This window comes from Lytechinus pictus, chromosome 5 (assembly GCF_037042905.1).
Source record: "Lytechinus pictus isolate F3 Inbred chromosome 5, Lp3.0, whole genome shotgun sequence".
Classification (NCBI taxonomy): domain Eukaryota; kingdom Metazoa; phylum Echinodermata; class Echinoidea; order Temnopleuroida; family Toxopneustidae; genus Lytechinus; species Lytechinus pictus.
In genome coordinates, this window is record NC_087249.1 from 4,361,049 (window position 1) to 4,384,468 (window position 23,420).

A 23,420-nucleotide genomic window follows, 5' to 3' on the forward strand; every position below is an offset into this window, starting at 1 on the left:
GTATGTCTTTATTTTCAAGAGGCTGCGCGGTTCGTCTAATTTACCCTCGCCGATGTTATCGGCGTCGAACAGAAACAGACTGGTGTACAACCACGTCTTCACTCTTCACTTGATGTTATTGAACTTCCAAGGTCGGTATTTTGGATTTTGAGCAGGCAGGCCAACATAGAAATGCTGATCACATTTATGACTGATTTGTTCTAAAAAAAAACATTTTAGAATAAATAAGTGAGCCTTGATAACATAACAATGAAGGGTGAAATAGTAATAAAGAGACTCCCAATGCTTATACAAAAAAAACGAGCCCATTGTCATTGTCACAATCCTTGATCCAAACTGTGTGTCACTGTTCAAGCACTGGCTGAATAAATAATCGGCACAAACTGAGCAGACAATAGCAACTGTTGACAATAGGGAGTCGAATATTAGGTTGATAAACATTCATCTCGGACACATGCATATAACTCGTCTATTGTGAAGAGTCTTGTTATTAGCAGCATACATACTTGTTTTCAATTCGGCTCGACCCCCTACAATACCATTGTCGTAAGCCTATGATGCAACGCATACCCGAACGCATACATTAATTTTGTGATCAGCGGAACGTTATTGATTTGATATTATTCAGAGGGAAGGCTGTATATAAAAATCACCATGTTCTGGGTACCTATCATTGTGCGACTATAACCTACGTGTTAATCTAGTATTGAATGGACTATATCGGGTTTTTTTAGTCTGGGAACAATATCTGAATAGACTCGACTAGACCGTGAAGGACGCAGTTTAATCTCGGACTTTCAGTGCTTTTTAGTGAGCTATGAGCATGAAATTGTGGGTAAGTTACTATATTCTTCCTTCCAAATAGTTTAAAACACGCACGGATCAAGACACTGTGCCAGTACAATCTCTATAAAGCAAATAATATTAAAACGTATAATCATCAAGCACAAGGACTTTCGCAACTCGCATCATTGGCATGTTCCATGATCAACAACTTATATCAGTTAATTGGTTCAAACGAATTCCGAGAGTGTGTCATTAACATTTTTCTATCTTAGAAAGTCATGCAATCATTGTGTCATGGAAAATGGAGAACTCATTGTCTTCTAAGACACCAATGAATTTGTCTACACGATTTTCGCAACTCTAAGTCTATATTATTATTATCTGTAGTAACATTTGATTTTATATATTTACGTTATATCATAGGACAGATAAAATTGACCATGAACCACATAAATTCTGCCTGTTTTTTTTCTGGGTTGCTTGGTATTGTTATGATAGTAGCATGATTTTTATCACCCCCACCCCGCTATGTAAGAGGTATAAAGACGAATTTATTTTTATAATGTCTTGTAAAGATAACATTGTCTGATGAACTATCTACTGAAGATAACGACCTCTTGAACTTGAAATTAATTTTATCATGAAAAAAAATTGTAGTTTGCAAATATTACAGTTGACAAGGTGGGGTGAATCCAGAATTATTTCAATAAAATCATAATTAGAAATATATCTTATTGATTTCGCTTGTGGGTTGGCGGATTTGTTCATAATTACAATATTTTAGAAATTCATCCAGATCCAGAATCGAACTAGTTTAGATTATTCATAGATCCACTGTTATGAATAAAGTTTGAAAGTATACATAGGATTATCTTAAAACGCACGGGTTTTGTATTTTAGAAAATAGTGATGATGTTCGGATGACGGGATGGTTCGTGAATACAAGTAGCATTCATTCATAGAAAATAAAAGGGAAATATGTATTAAAAATTAGGAACGGGTTAAAGTCCTATTTTCATTTCAATTTCATCGACAGCGATGTTCACTTATAACTCAAACACTTGTAATTATCAGGGGCGGATCCAATCTTCGCCAATAGGAGGGGGGGCCCGGATTTTTTTTCAGCCATATTTTCCCCGATCGGCCGCTCGAAGATGATTTTTGTTTGTTTCTTTGAAGGGGTAGTCCTCATAGTAACTTCCTTTATTCTTAAATAAATCAACATGAATATATAATATCATAATCCTTAATCATAATTTATAATGCGAGCGCAAAGCGCGAGCTATTTTTTTTTGGAAATTATGATGTATTTTTCCTAAAATTTGAACATTCTGGGCAATGTTTGTTTTCCTGAAAAAAAATGTATATGCAACTAAATAATTACTATATATATGAACGCGTAGTGCGAGCAGAAATGAACTGATGGAAAATGTATCTGTGACAGACTTCGATTGCAGTTAGCCATGAAGATGTTCCGTTTTCAACAATTAAATAATGCGAGCTGACATTTTTTTTACATTTTGACCTAAAGAATGGAATTTCTAAGCACTTTTTTAAACTTAAAAAGAATAGGTATATAGTAAACAATTGCGCGAGCGGAAAATTTCGAGATTTAGACCTACAAACGAGACACTCTATATTCATGTTTTGTAATTCATGAAAAGGATGAGTAATTGGGGGTCTTCCTTACATTAATAATGTGAGCGCAAAACGCAGGCAGAAAATTTTTATTCACCTTTTGAACTGATTGAAAAGGTACCTGTTAAGGACTACTTGCACTTATGAAGACCTTACATATTTCAACAATCAAATAATGCGAGTGCGAAGCGCGAGCTGAAATTTTTTGACATTTCTACACAATGAATCGAAAATTTTAATCAATTTTTGTAATCGTGAACAGGATAGCTAAATAAATAAACAATTGATGCAAGCGCGAAGCGCGAGCAAAAAAATCGAGATTTAGACATAAAAACGGGACACTCTGCTCATGTTTTGTAAATCATGAAGAAAAGTATGAGTAATAGGGAACCTTCCTACATTAAATGATGCGAGCGCAAAGCGCGAGCATAAAATTTTGATATTGTGCTCTGAAACTGGATAATGATTTACATAGAGAACAAGTTGAGTATATGAATAAACATGCTCGCGCGTTTCAGATTTAGCCCTAGGCATTCTAAATACATCTTTTATCATGAGAATCAAAGCAAGCGCGAAGCGCGAGCTTAAACTATTTCATATTCCGATCTGAAAAAAATCAATTTCAGCTCTATATTTCAAGCAGTTTGTAGGAAAATTGTAAGCTGGATATGGATCGCACTTAATAAAGAGCTGATATTTTTCATTATCATTACTTAGTGTTTTGACATAGGACCGGGACATCCTTAGGACATGTCATCATGTGAAAATGATGACTATCTTCCTATTCCTCTTGCTAAGCGCAAGGGAGAATGTAATTATTAAATCGTATTTATTAATGCCTAATGAGGGTGAGAAATCTGATGATACTATGTTCTGAGAACTGGACATTTCAAGCACTTTTGTGATTAGGAATGGGATGCATCGGTTAATCTATTTCTAACCATTAATGCGAGCGCAAAGCGGGAGCCAAAAATGTTGATAAACTGTCATGAAAAGGGGATTTTAAGTAGTTTGTTGTATAATCAATATTGAGACATACATGACTCGCCAATCAAAATGCATGTAGCGTTATCTGACATCAGACCTGAAAATTGATATTTTGAAAACTAAATGGAATACACGAAAATGATATATCAAAATTTGCGAACGCGCAGCGCGAGCAGAACATTTTAATATTCAGACCATAAAACTTTCATTTTTACAGAGCACTTTTAAAAATTGATTTGGAAACCACACAAAATAATGAAAGTTCGATTTCCGAGGTGAAATGTATAATGTATATGAACTTCCAAACTTGATATTTTAACTCCATATTGAACGAGATATGTAAATCGCCTAATAGGGAATGTGAGCGCGAAAAAGCGCGAAGCGCGAGCGAAAATTTTAGTGACATGAGAGATTCTTTTTATTTTCCAAGTCTTCCCCTCATCTTATTTTATTCACTCGTCTTCCTCTTCTTTTTTCCTCTCTTTTCCCTCCTTTTTTTCTCTTTCTTTCCTTTTTCCTTTTTTATTTTTTTCGCTCCGCCAATAGGGGGGGGGGGGGCCCTTGGATCCGCCTATGATTATTACATTGGTATAATCCATCATTTCCAAATCATTCATTCGCTAATTCACCTTTTCAGTTCCTCTTTTCGCCGTCCTAATCAGTGCCTCCTTTCATTGTATTTTCCAGTGATGTTGACATCTAAATTATCGGAGTTTGTAAACACTTCGTTTATTATAAATCGGGGCAAAAAGCGAAACGCCTAAAAAACAAACGTGACTCGCATTGAGTTTGATATGATATCCAATTTCTACACTCGGTGATTTCCGTCGTGCATGGTGGACAAAACAAATAAAATGGGTTGTCCTGTCAACGTTGCATGACATCATTATGAGTCCTATATAGAGGTTTTTTAATCATAATTTGGAGTCCTAATTTTTTTTAGAGTAGCTTGAATTGTTGGGTTTGTCTTAGAACTTATATTATCAGTTTACAATTTACAATGTCAAGAATACTACCAAAAGAACTTTTAGAGATAACATTCACTCTTCAAAATGAAAATATGATTTCCAATTATTTTGTTGTGATTTGGTCGGGGATATTAGGTCCCGATGGTATGATAGTGACATTGACTCCTTCCTGTCTTGTTATCAGATAATCTTTGTGTAACGGGCCCCAGGGCTATACTAGGAAACTCTTGCTAAAGTTCTCTCCTTCTGTGATTGGCCTAGATGAATCACTGCAGAAGTTTTTTCTTAATTCTCTTCGCTCACAAAACGTTTTCAATTATACAGTTCACTGGTACAATCTATGAATTATAATCGACAAAATAAGATATGAACCTGAAAACAAAACAAAAATAGGCCCCGAAAAGTTATCAGCGGAAAACTATTAGAGGTATCAGAGGCAACATGAAAAAATGGATTCCGTAAGGTTCCATATCCCTCCATGAACAAATCGTGGTCATGGACAAATCTTATTTTTTGTTTTGTCATCCATGTCACCCTAGTTCCATATCAATCGATTTTAAACAACACCTGAAACTAAAAATAAATAGGTTTATATTGCATGCTTGTTTGTATACAAGTCTAATCCAATCAAAATTCCTACATTGCCGTTCAAACTTCAAAAGATTGGAGATTTGAATTTTAATGATGAAATCAAGATGTGATAAACACATCTAAGACCCATAATCCTAACAAAAAATTTGTTGAAAGTGCAAAATATTTGTTTGAACACGTTCAAGTGTAAACACAACCCATGGACCGTGATATAATGCGATTATAAGGATGAGAAATGGCGGATATACTCGGATATCAATGAAAATGTAAAGCAAATACGTTCGCGTAATCGAGTTTCCAATTATCGAAATCCTTAATTCATACAGACCTGTCATTTTTTATTGTAAAATACCAATAACATCGCTTTAGTTATCGTATAAATGCAGTAGACAATCCAGTCTGGATAAATAGATTGCTCCATTTGAAACTCGAAATTATAAGTGAACATACAAAGTTCCCATAAATCGAAATAGCATAACCTTTTAATCAGCTGAAGAGTTTTTGAGAAAAATTATTCAATTTCGTAGTCGAAATTCATAAGTTACCATGAAAGGCTTTTCGAGATCAAAATAGCATATTTTTCAACGAAAATGTTTTGAGAAAAGAATTACTTAATAAAACTGTTCCTTCTGTTTAGACTTATGCGGGGTCGCGATACTTCGGGAGCATCCAATAAAGAAAGATTAACAACTTTCAAAATTCACAGGATATAGTTTTATAAAATATTTAGTGTGAATTTTAAATTTATTGCAGTTTACTTCATTGTTCGGTGGAGTCGAGGAAGATAGTGACATGGGGAAGGATATAGAAAGCAGAGATGGTTTGCAAGATCATTCCCACTGAAAAAATCGAGTTATCGTAATCATAAAACAAAATTAAATTGCCTGATCAAAGTTTTGGCTCATGAGCTGTGATTTATAAAGATGCATTTCATAGCACATTTTTCACTTGACCTCGATTTATTTAGCGATGATAGAGCAATGCTGTGAATGATTGACAAATGCCTGAAATGTCCGTGATAAACACCCCAATTTTACGCTCCATTTAAAGAGAATGTGGCCATGATGAACAAATAATAAGCGAAACATTTAAAGGGAAAATGAATAAGCACGTCGTAAAATATAATTGTACGACATGCTGGCTGTCAAATCTTTTCTACGATTAGTTTGGTAGCGGTGTAAAACGTGATAGTCTGTGTCGATTGTGATTTATTTAAGTCGTTTCATGCCCCATTTCAACTGAATGATTTTTGCAATAAATATTTTGATAATGATTTTATTTTTATTATTTCTGTATACAACATCCATTGAAAAATATTTGGGATAGCTGATGATTTTTTTTGTATCTATGTTTTGAATAGTATAGGTGTTGGATTGTTTGTATGTTGGCGAGGATGTCGCTTATTTTGCTGGAATTGAGAAAATAATGACTCTGGTCACTAGCTGTTTGATTGTTGATTATACAGAAAATATATGTGTTTCTGTATAATTTACTTATTCCGAAATCATATCAATAAAGTGTTTAGAAAAGGAAATGCGAAAATGAGATGCATGTAGAGTCGGAGTAGATATGTATATAATTCAAGTGTATACTGTTAAACCAATGCATGTCTTGCTATCTATCCACCAATTTGCCTTTGATTTGCCTATATAGGCCTACCTTTTATTGTTTATAATGATTATTTAGTGTTTTTCAACTCTGCTATTTACAAAATAGAATATTGTTTCACGTTTCAACAAAACTCAGTATTTGCTCCTCTCTCTCTTTGCCTTTTTTTTCTTCAACTATATTGTCTGAGAGCACGTTCGAGTGAAGTGTATATACCTAATCAACAAACACACCATCATAATGAAATGACAAGTCCTTCAATATTGGCGCCCTTAAACCCTTACTACAATCATGACAATGGAGAGAATTTTCTATTTTCTTACACACGAACTTTTACGTTCCCAATTATATGACCCACCTTTCCATTAGCTCGTTGACTTCTGTTTTCCGTATATGGCCGAAACAAAAAACCTTCATCCAGCCGACCCTATAGTAAAATGCGCCCACTATTATTATTTGTTTTCATTTTTTATTCTTGAGGGAAAAAATACTGTGCGGACCGACCCTAATTTTATATTTTACTCTTGTTTTCATCCATTTTAAACTAAAAATAAAGCTGGGAATTTACAAGGTGCGGTCGACTATCGATCTCCGATTTCCGCGTATCATGCTTGCTCTCACCCCCCATAAACTTTCATATCGTGTCTATTAAATAAAATACCGACTGACCAACTTGTTTTCAATAGGACTACAGCACGCAAACCTTTTCGGGCATGTGACCCAAAAAGATTTACAGGTACATCTACATCAACGTTGTGATCTCCATACAACTTTACTATCCGGGATAAAAATATTGATACTAACCAAAATAATGTTCATACATCATTTAGACTCCGATGATTCACAAACATAATTTATGAAATGAATTCAGACTAAACTGTTTTACACTAGAGGTACGTTTGCACTCACAATTTCTATACCATACAGAGCCCAATCGGTTGTTCATGAATAGATATGCAATCTAATTTCAAAAGTAAGTCATGGTTACTATAGAAACGTTTAGGTCTGGTGACCATTTTGAGATTCATTGAGATAGAACGTAAATAATTCAAAGAAATCTACTGAGTCCATCGAAGGGTGAGCTATATGTCTCTTAAGATTCTATCCCATACAATAACAACTTTACGCTTGGGATATGTATACTTTCCTTCACAATTCTTTGGCCAGTTATTTTTCTTCAAAATAACAAGGAGATTCAATCTCTCGACCTCGCAGTCCAATGATTGGATCTATATATGAGATATACGTCAGTACTCTTTGTCAATAAAATTATATACAGATCTCCAAGGAGGCACACTGTTTATAATCGTGGTATAGGGGAGACGTGTTATTCTATCACTCTGATCATATAAGAACACAAAGAAGTGTATATTTTGTAATGCTGATTAGCTTTTGGCCTGAGGACAGAATTAAGTGAAGTAAGTATTACTAGTAGCTAACTTGATTAAATATTTATGTTACTAATTTCATTATTCAATGCCACCCCCCCCCCTCCCTTCTCAGAAGGCAATATTAGCTTATCACATAAGGAGAAAGTGTAATCTTTAATGATTATCTCTCTTTGATATCTAATTAGTTACATGGGATAATCTAGAAGCATTGTCTTACTGGTTCTATTGATGTGTAAAATCATTATCAACTTGTAGCACGATTTGGTTTGGGTTTTTTATGTATGATTTTTTCCCGCGTCCAAATTAGTTTTCAGTCAACGAAACGATAAGATCTACGTTTTTGTTATAACTTTTTGTGTAATTTCATGGGATTTCGTGGTAGGCATATAAAGTCTAGAATTTATTCGGATTCGGTTTTCATAATAAGGGTGTTATGACAAATTGGTTCATTGTGTATGAATTATTCTTATTTTAAATTTTTATCAGTTCAGTGAGAATTTTGAGCATTGAAAATTAAACCTCTTTACCAGCTAGGGTGACTTTCATAAACAACTTCTATTTTTTTAATTAGCATATACGATGAGGAGTGGGATGGACACAGTCCCTATACACATTCACTTAAAGCTCATTAGATTGCTTGTACTTTTTTTGCGACCACGCCCCAATGAGGTATTGGTATTGGTAGCAACTGACTGAAAGCAAAACGTGTATAGAGCACATTGGATTCCCTTAACATCTGGTGATGTTATTCCGATTCACAAATGAATTCAATCTCTTCCCGGGTTGTTTTTTTTTTTTTACATTTCTTTCCTTACATCTCTTTATTCTAAACTAGACCAAAGACATCGTTAACATAATGATCCCATTATTGCTAACGAGCTTGTAATTGCGTAAGCCCGTAGGACAAATTCGGCGATGTATAATCTATTTTAAACGTGATTGTGGATCTCTTTTTAAGTATAAGAGAGGGTGTATGGGTGAGAGCGGGGGGTATCAATGATCAAATATAAAAGATTGTATATAATTATAGAGAAGGTAGGATTAAGGACATTTTCACGCAGTGTCCCGTGCATAAAAATCACCATTATAATCACATGGATAATTATGTGGAATAAATGGTATAATCATTTTTAATGATATAAAAGGGCCAACTAAAAGTAATTCTACTTTCCGTCAATGACTTTTTTTCTTGTATATTGTTTATTTACAGCTTTTACTTTTCTCTGGTTTTGTTATTTTTTCTATGTACTGTTTTTCCTGCTATATATTGTATTATGATTGTAGGCCCTATATATCATGTATATACTTGTGCAAAACTCTCTTGTAGAGAAGTCTTATATACTGAAGATACTACCCTGGTACACGGAATAAATGAATAGATAAATAAATAAAACTACTTTATTAATATTAGGCTTTCCTTTTATTCACAGTAAAAAAAACTATAATGTGGAGCCGTATACTTTGTATAATGATAGTAATACTCGTATCCTTCTCAAGCCCCGTAGGCAGGGGCTTCAATAATATGGGGTTCGATTCCTTTTCTTCCTTGCTCAACAAATTGACGAGCCAAAAAAATGGTCATCAGTCACCGATCCCCCCCCCCCCCCCCGGATACGGGCTTGATACTTGCTTCAAGGTTTACACAATTTATATTGCATTAAACGCCTTGAGAAATTGACTTTTTAAGTATACAGAAGTTTCATTCCCGCATGTTTTATGAATAATGTCAGAAGTCCTTTTGTACCTTACAACAGTGTGAGCCATATCGCATTGTTGATCTCTTTATTTGATTGCTTTGTTCAATTCAACTTCATATTTGCTTTAAACACCTCAGAAGCACACCCCGCTCCTTCCCTCTCACGGTGCCTCGATAGTGTGAGTTTCATAAAACTGCAAATAAAAGTTATCATGGTTATATAGGCACGGGTTTACCAACGACTTGGAAATGACAAAACAAATTGTCTTCTCCGTCATTTTGATGACATATCTAAATAGGCAAGTTATGAGCATTAAATCTATTTACACTATTTTTTGGTAGTTGCAATTACGGTATTAAAAATCAAACAACAAAAATGTTATCGGAACACTGAGCCGAATGGGGCTCCCTTTGGCACTCCATCATCCGTTTTACTTGTGAAATAAAAAAGAGAGCAACCGTTTCATTCGTTTTCAATTTCTATGAAATTATGGGTTATTTCGGCTGACCCGTCTTGTTGCAAGGGTGCACAATATCCATGTTTTGTGAAAAAGTCGTAGTGCTATTCTGCCTATATGCAAACTTTTGCTACCAGGGGGTAGCTTTCACAAAATCGATGGATAGGCTTTTTATGTATACCCTTACACCCCCCTCTCGGGAATAGAATAATACCCTGACAGTTTCTTAGCTATGTACTACTCCTGGTGCGAGCCTTTGTGTCAAGGTAAAACAAAACATAAAAAGTCTACCCATATTCTTTGCAACTTTGTACTCGAGTTCCTTCAATTTCACTGTACAATACCACTAAAAAACATTCGTAATCAGCTCATTCGCTTTGATTTATCATTGAACAGTTTTGTCTTGAAAATTTTTCAATACTGTAGTTTGTTCCCCACAGAAAAATAACTTTGTACAGATATGGCCAGGTGACTCAAATCCAAATTAGATCCTTGACAGACTCTACTCGGAATTGATTCGGACCTATATCACAGAACAAACTCAAAACCGACGGACTCAAAACTTTACTCAGCGGATCGAAATTCATCTGGTTGTTTTTCCCCACTAAATCAGCAAATTGGTTTATCCGATGTATTTCGAAAGTGACAAAAAAGGCTTAATGTGCCATGCAGGATCCGAACCAGGGATGAGGGAGTTTAACATGTTTTTTTCACCGTGCGTGTGAAAAGTACTACCACCATAAATGATAACTACTCAAGAGGAAAATGACATGAATTGAAATATGGCAAATGATGGCGACAGTATGCTTGTCGTAGTAGAATAGTTCTTTATCTGTAAGTTGTTCAATGTCACATTTTCGACAATGGAGAGATTTAAGGTAGTCGATACAAAGAGAATCATCAAAAGAACGAAGATGAAAGACCCCACACGGACCTGTTTGTCTCATTCTCATGTTCTTTTTAGGCTTCTCTCATCTTCTCCCTCCCTCCCTCCCTCCCTCCCTCCCTCCCTCCCTCCCTCCCTCTCTCTCTCTCTCTTGATCTAATCTCCTCAAAAAAAAATTTGGAAATCCGACTTTGATCGATAATCCCTCCTCGGTTTTAGTAAATATCAATGTGTGATTAATAGCAATGAATATAATATTTATTTTTCTTTAAAACGATACCCCACATGATATGATTATGGTCCACATGGAGGTGCAGTGCGTTGAAATGTGGGACTAGGTCAAAATTCAAAAGTTGCAAAATGACACAATATTGAAAGTCACTGTTCTTTTTTTCCGTGGTGATGAGTGAGTTTTTCAGCATTTTTTTTTTTACTTTGATCGATAATTCCTCATCGGTTTTAACAAATATCCATGTGTAATTAATATCAATGAATGGATCATTTAATTCTCTTTAAAATAATACCCTACAAGATATGATTATCGTTCACATGGAGGTGCGGTGCCTTGAAATGTGGGGCAAGGTCAAATTCAAAAGTTGCAAAGTGACACAATATTGAAAGTCACTGTTCTTTTTTCAGTGGTGATGAGTGAGTTTCTCAGCGGTTTCTTTTAATTGTTTTCATGCACCTTAACATCAACATTAACATGGAATCAAACACACCTCTGCACAAGCAAAAACATAACAAACAAACATGCATGGGTATTTCAAACAACGACTCAAACCATGTTATCTCACAGTACCATCACTACAGAAGCAGGGGCTTGATTTGAAATGGACGTTGTTAACAGACGTTCATCTCTACTGACACAGACAAAAGAATCATGTTCTTTATTGACCCTTCATGACCATTTCTGCTCGTTTTGCATCTTTTCAATTCAGACCTCATCCCACACTTTTGAATCCTGCTCTGTTTGTGATGGCATGATCATAACAAGCATGGTATCATTATTAGGAGAATTAAATGATCTTTCGAATGATATCAAATATGCATTGTGTAAGATTGGGAGTTGGGAGAAATTAATGGTCAAACTCAGATTTCCAAACTTTTTTTGAGGGGTTTATTTTATGTTGTCACAAACCTGACTATATAAACATTTACTTGATTCTTAACCTTTCATGTGTAAAAGGGAGTGAAAAGTATGTATTGTTCAATTGTTTTTGTTACTTCAGACAATACAGAATTTTCTATATAAAAATGAATATCTTGCACACTTTATATACACTCCTCAAGAATTTTTTTCTTTTATGTAGGCCATTCTAAGATTGATTGCTTATTCCAGTTTTCGAAAAGGTTACAATGTGAACACGCCCCAGTGGAGTGCAAATTTTATGTGAACTCTGGAACGCTAACATAACATGCAATTTGGACAAAAGATTTTATTTTCCAACACCAGGCAGTAACTCTTGTTGAATAAAAAAAAACAAGAGTTTAGCTCGAAATATCGGCTACGCACTGCTAAACATGAAGGACGAGGGAGATACAAGCTTTTTTAATGAAAATTGTTTTTATATGAAGAAAAAACGAAGAAATTTATGAAATGAACAAAATATATGTTTATGCGAATGTCTATGACCCGATCATCAATCATTACTAGGGTCAAGTCGGGTTACATAATTTTACAGAAATAAATATATTATGAATGTATATCGATACATCCGAGCATTAAAAATGGGCATTAAGCCATTGTATTTTTATACCAAATTATTACAATATTGCAAGCATTCAATTAATAATGTCAGGGTAACATGACTCAATATATTTATTTTTTTCCAGAATTGACACATTGCAAACAGGAAATCCAAATCAAATAAATGAGGGTACATTTGCTATACCACCTTTGACATTTTGTCATCATTACCATTTTATCACTTTTGTGATATCTGAGGTGAAGAAATTCGTTATTATACTGCGACCTTGGTTAAGACAACTTTAATTCGTTATTAGGTAAATTATTTATTGCATTACTCATCCTTTTGCAATAACCACAAATTTTTACACGACTTCCTTTTTGTAACAATTTGCAATAAACCACGATAACCGAACTACTGCCCACTCTTATTCTGATCAATTACATCTATTATGAAGAACTTGATTTTCGTCATATTCAATGTTATTTTGATGGTTGAAAATATATTGATATACAATTCTTGGTAAAAACTATAATAGTTGAACTGGAAGAGATCAGTGCAATTTATAAAATAAAACGATCGGAGAGGGTATATTTATCGAAAAGAAAACACAAAAACAATTCCTCGTCAGTCATGGTATTAACCGCAAAAAGTATATAGCTGATGATTTTTTTTACTGTATTTTGTTTTGTGAACTGGTCGGTTAGCCTTGTAAATATACATAAAACGATTCGGTGATATTTCCTGAGTATAATCGTAAATATTTTCACATGCATCAAATACATTTTTAAATTGACTGTTTGTTTTGGTCAAGGAAGTGTTTGATAAAACTGTTTGCAGTTTTGAAGAATAGTAGGTGAACAATGATAATTGTTAATTTATTTTGTGCAATTTCTATACCCAACTACGCATAGCAATATTATATAGCAAACAGAAAACAACGATTAACAAGATAAACATAAGTTTCTCAATTAATTGAAAACTTTCTTGGAAAAGGTAAGTTTTCAGTTTTGTTTTGAAGAAATCGACATATAATGAAAATATATTTATTATACACTATTTCTGTTATGACTTAGTCATCTATTCTAAATCTATGTTTTATATACGGTGTAGCCAAAGTTATGACATCGTTTCCACCAATCTAATCTAGATATCGATATACACTTCTTCCTTATAACTTCTCCACTGATGATTAACCCCGCTATTGTTTCTTTTTTTATGGTAAATGGCTCTGTCTAGATTGCTAACAATGAAATTGTCCGTTTGGAGGAATAAATCGATTTGTCCCTATCGAAATCAGGAAACGTTTATATCGATACGAACGAATTGCGTGTCTGTAAATAAAATAATGAAAAAGACCATTGTTAAACTGGTTCAGGTGCTGCATATCTCAGTCCCCAGTCCCTTAGTGATTTTCTCATCACTGCATGACAACGAAGAGAAGGTATTCAATTTTATAGATTATGCTTACATCAGTTGGTAGGCCTATTTATTTATTATAAACATAACTTATAGTTGTCTACTGTACTCAACTAGTTGCCCTGGTATCACAAAATCAAGTGTATTATAGAAAATTTGAACTTTTTTGGAGAGCGGGAAGTTGGTATAGATATTCATTACATTGCCACACCTTGTAAGAAATAAAAGGGGAACAAACAAAAATTTATATCTTGGGGGATCTGTATTTAAATTCTCAGTAGTTCATTGTTTGCTTCGGGTCTTTGTCCTCAGTCATCAACCGGACGGTGATAATCTAGGGCATTTGATGAACCCAACTATGGATCAAAAGCGTGATCACAGGGGAGCCGGAATTGGGGGTCTCTCGCATTTAGGTAATCTAAAAATTCGAAAGATTTTAGGGCCTTTTCACACGTGAATCTAAGCACCACGGTGGCGAATTTTCTTATCTCGTATATAGACGAGAAATTTAATTTTCTTTAACATATTTGAAAATAAAAATCCGCCACCGTGGTGCTTTTTTTATATGAAGTTTTATGTGAGGGTATGTCAGAAACCCCAGTCACTTTGTACAGGAAAGCTATTCGGTGAGATCATAAAAGATTACGTCATGCGACGATCGATCCCTGAATATTCGAGATACTGTCGCTCTCGCAAAACCGGGAGTGCTCCTGACTGAATATTGTACACTACTTTTAATCAATGTCGACTGACTGAGTCATTATGTGCGTCGCCATTTTTTTCCTTCAATTTTATAAAACAGTCCTGTTTATTTCCTCGTCTTTTCAGTTTATGATAATGCGTCCCGGTGTGAGATATCTGTTGGAACTACGTGCTTTGAACACCCTGCATTCGAGATTGGGCGTTACCTTTAAAACGTCATAAAGTTGCTAGACTCGCTAAAAGGAAACATTATTTATGACAGGTTATCTCCCACGGAACAATGCCGACTATGCATGCAACGATGCCCATCCTAACGAATAAAAAATTGTGTTTTGATTATGCGCATGCGTGCTTGTAGAAACAGCTCGACAAACAAGAATCTCGTCAGAAATAAATACCAATGCTTATCTACTTGAAACTCATACTCAGAAAACTCTTATTTCGTATATACCGAGTTGAAAATTTGCTAATTAACATGACATTTTGGTTGGAACCGAAGGTACATGTAAGACTGATAACTGAGATGATCGATTTGAATATTTCTGGTATATTTCAAATTTACTGCTTGAATGATAGAGGTATTCCATTTTGCCAAATATATCATATTTATTCTCAATCCTAGGACCAAAAAATATTTTTAACTTGTTTTCGCGATCGTTTAGAATTCTTACATTTTTTTGGCATGATTTGACTATTTTGTCTTAAATACTATTCCTTTTGCAGGATCAACCTCCGGATGAGCTTCCAGATTTGACATTTACAAGGAAGTGAGGATATCTTCAGACTTTACCATGTCTGTAGTTCTTCTACCCATCTTAGACTCCAAACCAGAGATGAAGAATACCATCAGCATCAACAACAATGAGCCAGGCACAAGCGACGAGGAGGTCATAATATTTCGTGGAACTGGTCATTCCGACCTGCTCATGAAGGGACTGTGCGATCTCTGGAAGGACAACCAGTTGACCGATATTGTTCTTAAGGTTGAAAACAGAACATTTCCTTGTCATCGAAATGTCCTGGCTGCAGTTAGTCCCTACTTCCACCGGATGTTCTGCTCAAACATGCAGGAGAGCAAGTTATCGTCAGTGTCTTTGAAAGGCATCAGCGCAGACAGTGTTGCCCTTATCCTGGACTTTGCATATACATCAGAACTGTCTTTCACCCAACAGAATGTTCCTCTTATATTGGAGGCTGCGGATATGTTACTTATGACTTCTGTCAAGGAAGGATGTGTGGACTACATGGAAAAGCATTTGCATCCTTCCAACTGTCTAGGAATCTATACCTTGGCAGAAAGGTTCAGTTGTGACGAACTCGCTGAGAAGGTGTGGAAGTTTTCCGTCCGGAACTTCAGATCTGTCAGGAAGTATCCCGAGATTCTTGATCAGTCATTCGAGATGATTGAGAAGTACCTATCCACCGATAACCTTGTGATCTTGGACGAAGAAGAAGTGTTCGAGACGATCATTGCCTGGGTCAACCACAGCCGAAAGATGCGATTAAACTACCTCAAGCAACTATTATCGCACGTCCGTGAACACCTCTTGCCCACAGAGTACTTGGTAGATAAGGTGCTCTCTCATCCACTCTTAACGAAATCGGAATCGCTGTCTATGACCATCGAAGTAACTGCCCGACATCGTGCAGCTTTGAATTACAATGCACCTCGATTACGATCTCGTTCACGTCGTGTGGTGCTTGTAGTCGGAGGCATCGGCCCGGCCAACATCAAACTGACTGAGGTGAAATACTTCGATCCCGTCGACCGCCGTTGGTCAACATTTTCCCATCTTCCGTTTGACTCTGAGCCAGTATCATGCGTCACTGCGGTGATAGATGATGTTTTCGTGATGGGATCAAGGGGTTCGTTCACTGTCCATCGGGCGGAAGACTCCCAATGGGTTGATCTTCCTAGTCTTCCTCCAGAACGGGTTCGACATCGGGTGGCGTGTACGTCTTCTGAAGACGGCAATCTATATTTCGTCGGCGGATTCGACGGTGTACAGAGAGTTCGACTGGTGGACAGATTCGACACAAAACACAACATGTGGCATGAGGTAAGCTCGAGGTTTGAAAGTTTTTTAAACAGGCTTTAAGAAGAATAATAAGCATCGATATCCCCATTTATCTCATAGATTAACATTTTAATTGATATTAAACGTGTTTATCAAACAATTTTCATGTCAATTTGATTGAAACGGATTTTTTTTTACACAGATTTTACCGCAACTTTTCTGGATTCATTAAATGCAGGCATACCTTACTTTGGCACAAATCTAATTTTACATCTCAGAAAAAATACCTCCTGATTACCCAAGCGTTATATCACATACCACATGGAAATGATATGGAATTATCTGGAAGAAAATACTCTAGACATATGTGTTCATAATGATTTTTCCAATTAAATTGGCAGTTTTCGAGGTTTACATTTTTTCCTGACTTACTCGGTATAACAAAATCTGCCTTGACCGTATACAATTCGTGTAAACTAGTTAAGTTTAAACTATTCAGACATTCATAGAAATTTATTTAGAGCTTGGACTATCGATTCTTCAGAGTGGATATTAATTTAGAAGCGCATGATAACAGAATCAGTGTCGAGATAATAGATTTAGCTAAATGCATGCATGGTGTTTATAATTAGAATGTAAAATTGGGTGCCAAACTTTGATGGGGTCAGTGTCACAGATATGGCCTTGAATATGAAATAAATGCACTATATTTCTTAAAATTCGGTTCATTGTATTTGTTATATAATCAATACATTTCAACTGATGCATTGCGTTATGATTCTTATAAATTCGATATTATAGTTTAATCTATGGTCAAACTAAACAACCAGTCCGGCACTGTTGAATGAATTTCATTCTTTCTTTTCAACGAAATTTGATGGGTTGGTTATTCATCCTAGACACACAAAAGATTGATGCTATTTCTATGTCTATCACACCGTGAAGCTTGTCGAGTTATATATATTTTTCTTAGTATTATATTTCCTTGCTTTGTTCCTTTTTATTTCAATTATTAGAATTAAACAAATTTGTACATCAGTCGATCAAATTTTATTTGAATTTCCTTTCAAATTCTCGGTCAACCCTGCACTTTGGACATTTTTTACCATAAGAACGAAGCTAGACTAACTTACCACACTATCACAGCCCACCCTTTCCTTCCTACGATTTCTAAAAAAGTTGGAATAGCTTCAATGAATTTCAGAATGTATCTGATAGGATAAATTAAATAGATACTGATAAATTCCGCCAAAAAATACTTTGAAGTTTTGTTTTTAATAAAGTCTTCAAAGCACGATTTTCTTGGAAACGTCATTGTTTTGCATTTATACATTAACATCCTGGATATGACTCATGACTTTGTAGAGATATTTATTTTGAAAATTCTTTGATATTTGAACGCCACATTGCCTATATACGATGCGGTAGTTATGCTTGGTCGCGTCAGTCTATAAGTCGAAAAACAACAAGTGAATGAGAGATTAATACAGTTTCAAATTACCAACACTTCCTACCTTTCTGGTGGGAACAAAATACCAATCTATGTGAGGCATTTTGATGCAAACGGATATTTTCACCATGAGATTTTCTATTATTGTTTGTGTTCATTTTTCTCGAAGCGCCATGAGCACCGAAAGGTGGACCTATGCGCTATTAGTAGCCACCATTATTATCATTATCATCTACGTGAAGTAGTTATACGATTTGTAGTAATTACGTTGAACAAAGCTATTTTAAAGTGATTTCTGATTGATAAGATATATATTTAGGTTCACCCGCTAGTGACCGTAGCGAGCGAGCGGTTTGGGGGGAAATCAAATCTGAAGTTGTAAAACTCGCTGTTTGGTCAATAATTATGGCGCTAATTTCTGTTAAAAGGGCATCCTTGCGAGATGTTGCAAGTACAAATCACAATCTCAAACTTGTGGATAATTCATGTCGTAAGACATGAAAATTAAACATTCCGAGTAGTGTTTGTAATCATGAAAAAGATGTGCATCTAAGTAATTCATTAACGGGAGCGCGAAGCGCGAGCTGTACATTTGTGATATTCCAACCTAAAAATTTGACATTCTAAGCATTTGTTTTGTAACCATGCAGGAACAGAACGAGTACCTTACAAAACAATAATTGATGCCAGTGCGAGACGCGAGTTAAGACACTGTGATATTCCACCCTGAAAACTTAAAAAATTCTAAGCATTATTGTAACCATGAACGGGATGAGTACCTTACTAAACAATAATTGATGCGAGCGTGAAGCGTGAGCCAAATATTTTGTGTTATTCTAACCTAAAATTTATAATTTTACTTCAAAAGGGTGTTTCATTTTGAAAAATGTCACATTTCATTTTAAAAAGACATTTTCCATTCTAAGCCTTTTGGGGGTTACTAAACAATATTTGATGCGAGCGCGAAACGCGAGCCAAACATTTGAGATATTCCAACATGAAAACTTGACATTCTAAGCTTTCTTGTAACCGTGAACAAGATGGATACCTTACTAAACAATAATTGATTCGAGCGCGAAGCGCGAGCCCCCCAAAATGTGATTTTCTAACCTAAAATATATTGTTTTACTTTTGAAAAAGTATTTCATTTTGTAAAAGGACACCTTTCATTTTGAAGAAAGTACACTTTTCCTACGATGATTTTTTAAGGGGGGCAAGTGCCCCCTGCCCCGTTGGTTCTGCCGCCCCTGGCATTGACTATTATCACAAAGGGTTGTGCCTCACTTTTTTTACGATCCTCTTGCGGGGTTGTTTATTACTTTAATAGGCTTCCTCAAATTTAATTATCCATATCTCATGAAAAATTAAAATCAGTGACAGTGTACTGCGTTTTGGAGCCATTAGAAACTTTGTTATATAGCAAATATTGATAAACACTGTGAATAACACCTTTGTGTCATTATACACGGAGGGTTGATCCATTGTCCCAATTTCAAAGATATGGTATACAATTGAAAACAGACTGTTGTATCGTGTGAAAAAGATCATATTGATAATTTTTGGGATGGGAAATTGGAAATGAAAAAAACCACATGTTGCATCACCATGGCTTCAAATTGCAAAAGAATTCTCCTGAATACAGATCAATAGTTTGATGAAATAGCTTGATGTTACACTTCGATTTTTTCCTCATTACGTTTGTCTGCTACTGGCATTTTCCCGCTTCGTCATTGCATTCCTACTCTTTAATATATAAATTAAAAATTTGATTATTGTTATTTTTCATTACTGTTATCAATATAATTTTTCTCACTATATTGACTTGTTCAATATTGTTGTTGTTCTTACTTCCATTATTGTTACTAAATTTATATTTTCTTGTTGGTACTATCTCACAGCTTGAGCCCATTCCTATTGCAGTCAGCTCACCAAGCACCGTTATCTTCGGCAACAAACTCTACGTCTTTGGAGGCGCCCTTGCAAACGGTACCGCAACCGATCTCGTTTACAGCTACGATCTCGATGACGCGTCCAGTCACCGATCGTGGGAGGCTCGTAACCCGATGCCGCACGCTTTCTCCGGCATTACGGCAGTCGTCCTCGAATCCTACGTCTACATCGTCGGGAGTGTGTCGACTGTTGTGCACCGGTACAACCCCGTAGAAGATTCGTGGAGCCAGGCTGAGAACATGGCAGAGACACATGCACTATGCGGTGCGACGGTGTGCGATGGAAAGATCTATGTGATGGGAGGAGAGAACCAACCAAATTCGCCGATCAGTGAAGTTGAGGGCTACGATCCGACTACGAATCGTTGGAGACCGTCACAAAACCTCCCTTATCCTATCAGGTTGCACGGCTGCGCTACGGTCATTAAGAGAATATGATCGTAGCTGGAAGCTCGATTTCTATTGGCGTTATTATTGCTCGTTGTTAATCTGATGTCCTTCTGAAACAACTCAATCACAGTCAAATCCCAAAGCGACTCAAAAGCTAATACTTAAGATTATAATAACTGATTGTTTAGAGAAAGAAAGTTTATTGCAGAAGTCGATCAAAAAATTACAGCCATGTATCGCTTTCAGTCGTGTCTGTATTGGTTCCATAAATCATTTTCAAATTCCATTGAACCCTATCTATAGAATACAAATATGTGAGAATTAAAAGCAGTAAACATATTAATTTATCATGTTTATAATCATCGCCATTAACGTCACTTTAGCTGAAAATTTGTTACTGTCAAATTTCAATTAATCATTTTGATCACCATGTAGAGGCAATGATGACGTCAATAATTAGAATTAGTCATCAGTCCGTCCTCAAAATAAATGAGGCATGTGAAGCAAGTCAATATGACAACCACATCGAGTTGTTTTAATGTCAGTCTTGTGGTTACAATTGTGTGTAGTGATCATCGCTATTTTCATGATTACTTTCATGCATTCTTGTTGTTTTGGTGAACCTCACAGATGTTTCGACAGTATTTTAAAATATACATGTTTATATATAAATGATTGTGTTTCTCAAATAAGCGGCAATGTTTGATGGAGTTGAGGGATATATATTCATTTATTTTCAGTGGAGAAGCGACAGTGAAAAATATTAGGTACATTTATTTTTTTACAGTACTAAGAAGGAATGTTTGTGTTTTATCTTAACTGCGTCAGATTAGATTGTGATAGGTCTTCCGTTTTTGTTTTGTTTTGTTATGTTTTCTCGCATAACTTCACATGTGAAGTTCACATGTTCTGTCATTTTGCAAATTACAAAATATCATGTATTCAAAACTATCAGAACAAATATTGTATAAGCAGGCAAGAGCGCATGCATTATTTCCTCGATAGTCTCGATTGGCGAGTTCAATGACGTAATTAGAATGACGGTATTTACGTTTTCATTTTCAAATTCACCTTTGCTCTCAACAATGATTGTACACATTAAACGAGGAGTAGAAATAATATTAAAAATTCAGTGCTGCATTTCAGGTAGTTTCAGAGGTAATTTAATCTGAATTAATGCACTTTCGTAATGATGGATGGTTGGGATAGGGCTGAAACTGCATGCCTCCAATTTCCACTAAAATATCTCAAATGTAATTTCATTCAGTCAACGTCTAATCAAATTTCCTTGAATACATATAAATTATATTTTGCCTATCTGAAAAATGAAAATAATAGATGACTTCATTAAATGATATTGATTGGTGGCTCTTTCTGTTTGCCCTCTCATAGGTTACACCGCTGACATCAGATGAGTAGTTGTAGGTACGATGTAATTACATTGTCGCAAATAATAATTGATATATATTATTTTATATTTTTTAAGAATTAGGCTGGCGTTTATCCAAGCGGCGAACGTATGGTTCAGTGGAATGAACTATTGTTTCATCCTCCCACTTGAATACACTCTTGAAAAGTTGGGCAACATACTGCTGTGGTTTGGTATGGTTTTATTCACGATTTAAACAAATACATAGAATAAAAAAAAATAAATAAACATCACATGATCAAATGATTATATAAACTTAACAATGAATGTAATACAAACATGGGCAGAAATCCAGGGGGACGCGTCCCCCCTACCCAAAATAGTAGGGGGACACAATATCAAATGTCCCACCTACTATGTTTGGTCTTTCATGATGAAAAGACATACATCATTAAAAATCGAAATAAAACATGTATTTAGGACGAGATGACCTTCCTTTTATTTGGTGATTATCTTTTTTTTTTTTTTGCTTGTCAAATCTACTTTCGTCGAAATTACCTTACTTTTGGGGTGATTACCTTTTTGTTTTTGCTTGTCGAATTTTCCAGCGCCTGGTCCTACCTTTAGGGAGAGATTTCCGCCCTTGAATACAAAATTATATCGCAGGGTCGAATAAACCCGTTTCAGATTGGCTATAAATAGCAACAATTGGTTAAAAAATTGATCCAGCTCTGGGTAGTTTCCAACCAATACTGTGTAGTTTTCACCCAAAGCACACATTATTGGTTTGGTTTAAAACCCAGCATTATAAACTTTTAACCAATTGTTGTGTGGACAGTATGTTGCCCAACATTTTTAAGAGTGTATGACATCATGGATTTAGGCCAATATGAATCAGACTAAGACCGTGGCCTCCTCAGGTCTTTGGTAATTAAAGCCATATTTCCTTGGACCATATTAACTTTGGACGAAATACAAAGTCGTGTATAAACTTAACTTTCTATTAATATGTTTACCGATTTGTGTATTGATGTAGATTATAGCAATACAGGTTTTATAAAAAGATTATCATTTATAATATAACAAATTGATAATAAAGTGATTTTATATTATAATAAATTGCATAAATGTGTTTATCATGTGATTGGCTTTATTGATTTATTTGTTCATTTATTCAACACTATATGTTTATTCGTCTATGAACAGTTTCTATTATAATTATTATTTCATTATTCCTTCATTGTTTAATGGTTGATAACCAATTACTTGGTTCGTTGGTCGATTTATTGATTGATTGGTGATTGTGGTTTGTTTGATTGATTGATTGGTGATTGATTGATTGATTGGTGATTGATTGATTGATTGATTGATTGATTGATTGATTGATTGATTGATTGATTGATTGATTGATTGATTGATTGAT

General features: G+C 35.3%; 1 protein-coding gene across 5 annotated transcripts; it reads left to right on the top strand.

Moving 5' to 3' along the window:
- The first annotated feature begins 7,657 nt into the window (after positions 1-7,657).
- On the top strand, positions 7,658-23,141 carry LOC129262545 (kelch-like protein 24). 5 transcript variants are annotated; one of them, XM_054900672.2, is made up of 3 exons: positions 7,658-7,996; positions 15,545-16,881; positions 20,188-23,141. In XM_054900672.2, exons 2-3 carry the CDS (start codon positions 15,613-15,615, stop codon positions 20,674-20,676), a joined length of 1,758 nt encoding a protein of 585 aa, XP_054756647.2. In that variant the 5' UTR covers positions 7,658-7,996; positions 15,545-15,612; the 3' UTR covers positions 20,677-23,141. The 5 variants fall into 5 exon arrangements, with proteins under 5 accessions (XP_054756647.2, XP_063955721.1, XP_063955719.1 ...); XM_064099651.1 differs by lacking the exon at positions 7,658-7,996 and adding an exon at positions 14,830-15,083; XM_064099649.1 differs by lacking the exon at positions 7,658-7,996 and adding an exon at positions 14,830-14,883.
- The last annotated feature ends 279 nt before the right edge of the window (positions 23,142-23,420 follow it).

Excerpts from the sequence above, each read along its gene's own strand:
- LOC129262545 (XM_054900672.2), top strand. The coding sequence starts at position 15,613 with ATGTCTGTAGTTCTTCTACCCATCTTAGACTCCAAACCAGAGATGAAG. Across the intron at positions 16,882-20,187 it reads AACACAACATGTGGCATGAG|CTTGAGCCCATTCCTATTGC; the intron begins GTAAGCTCGAGG and ends ACTATCTCACAG.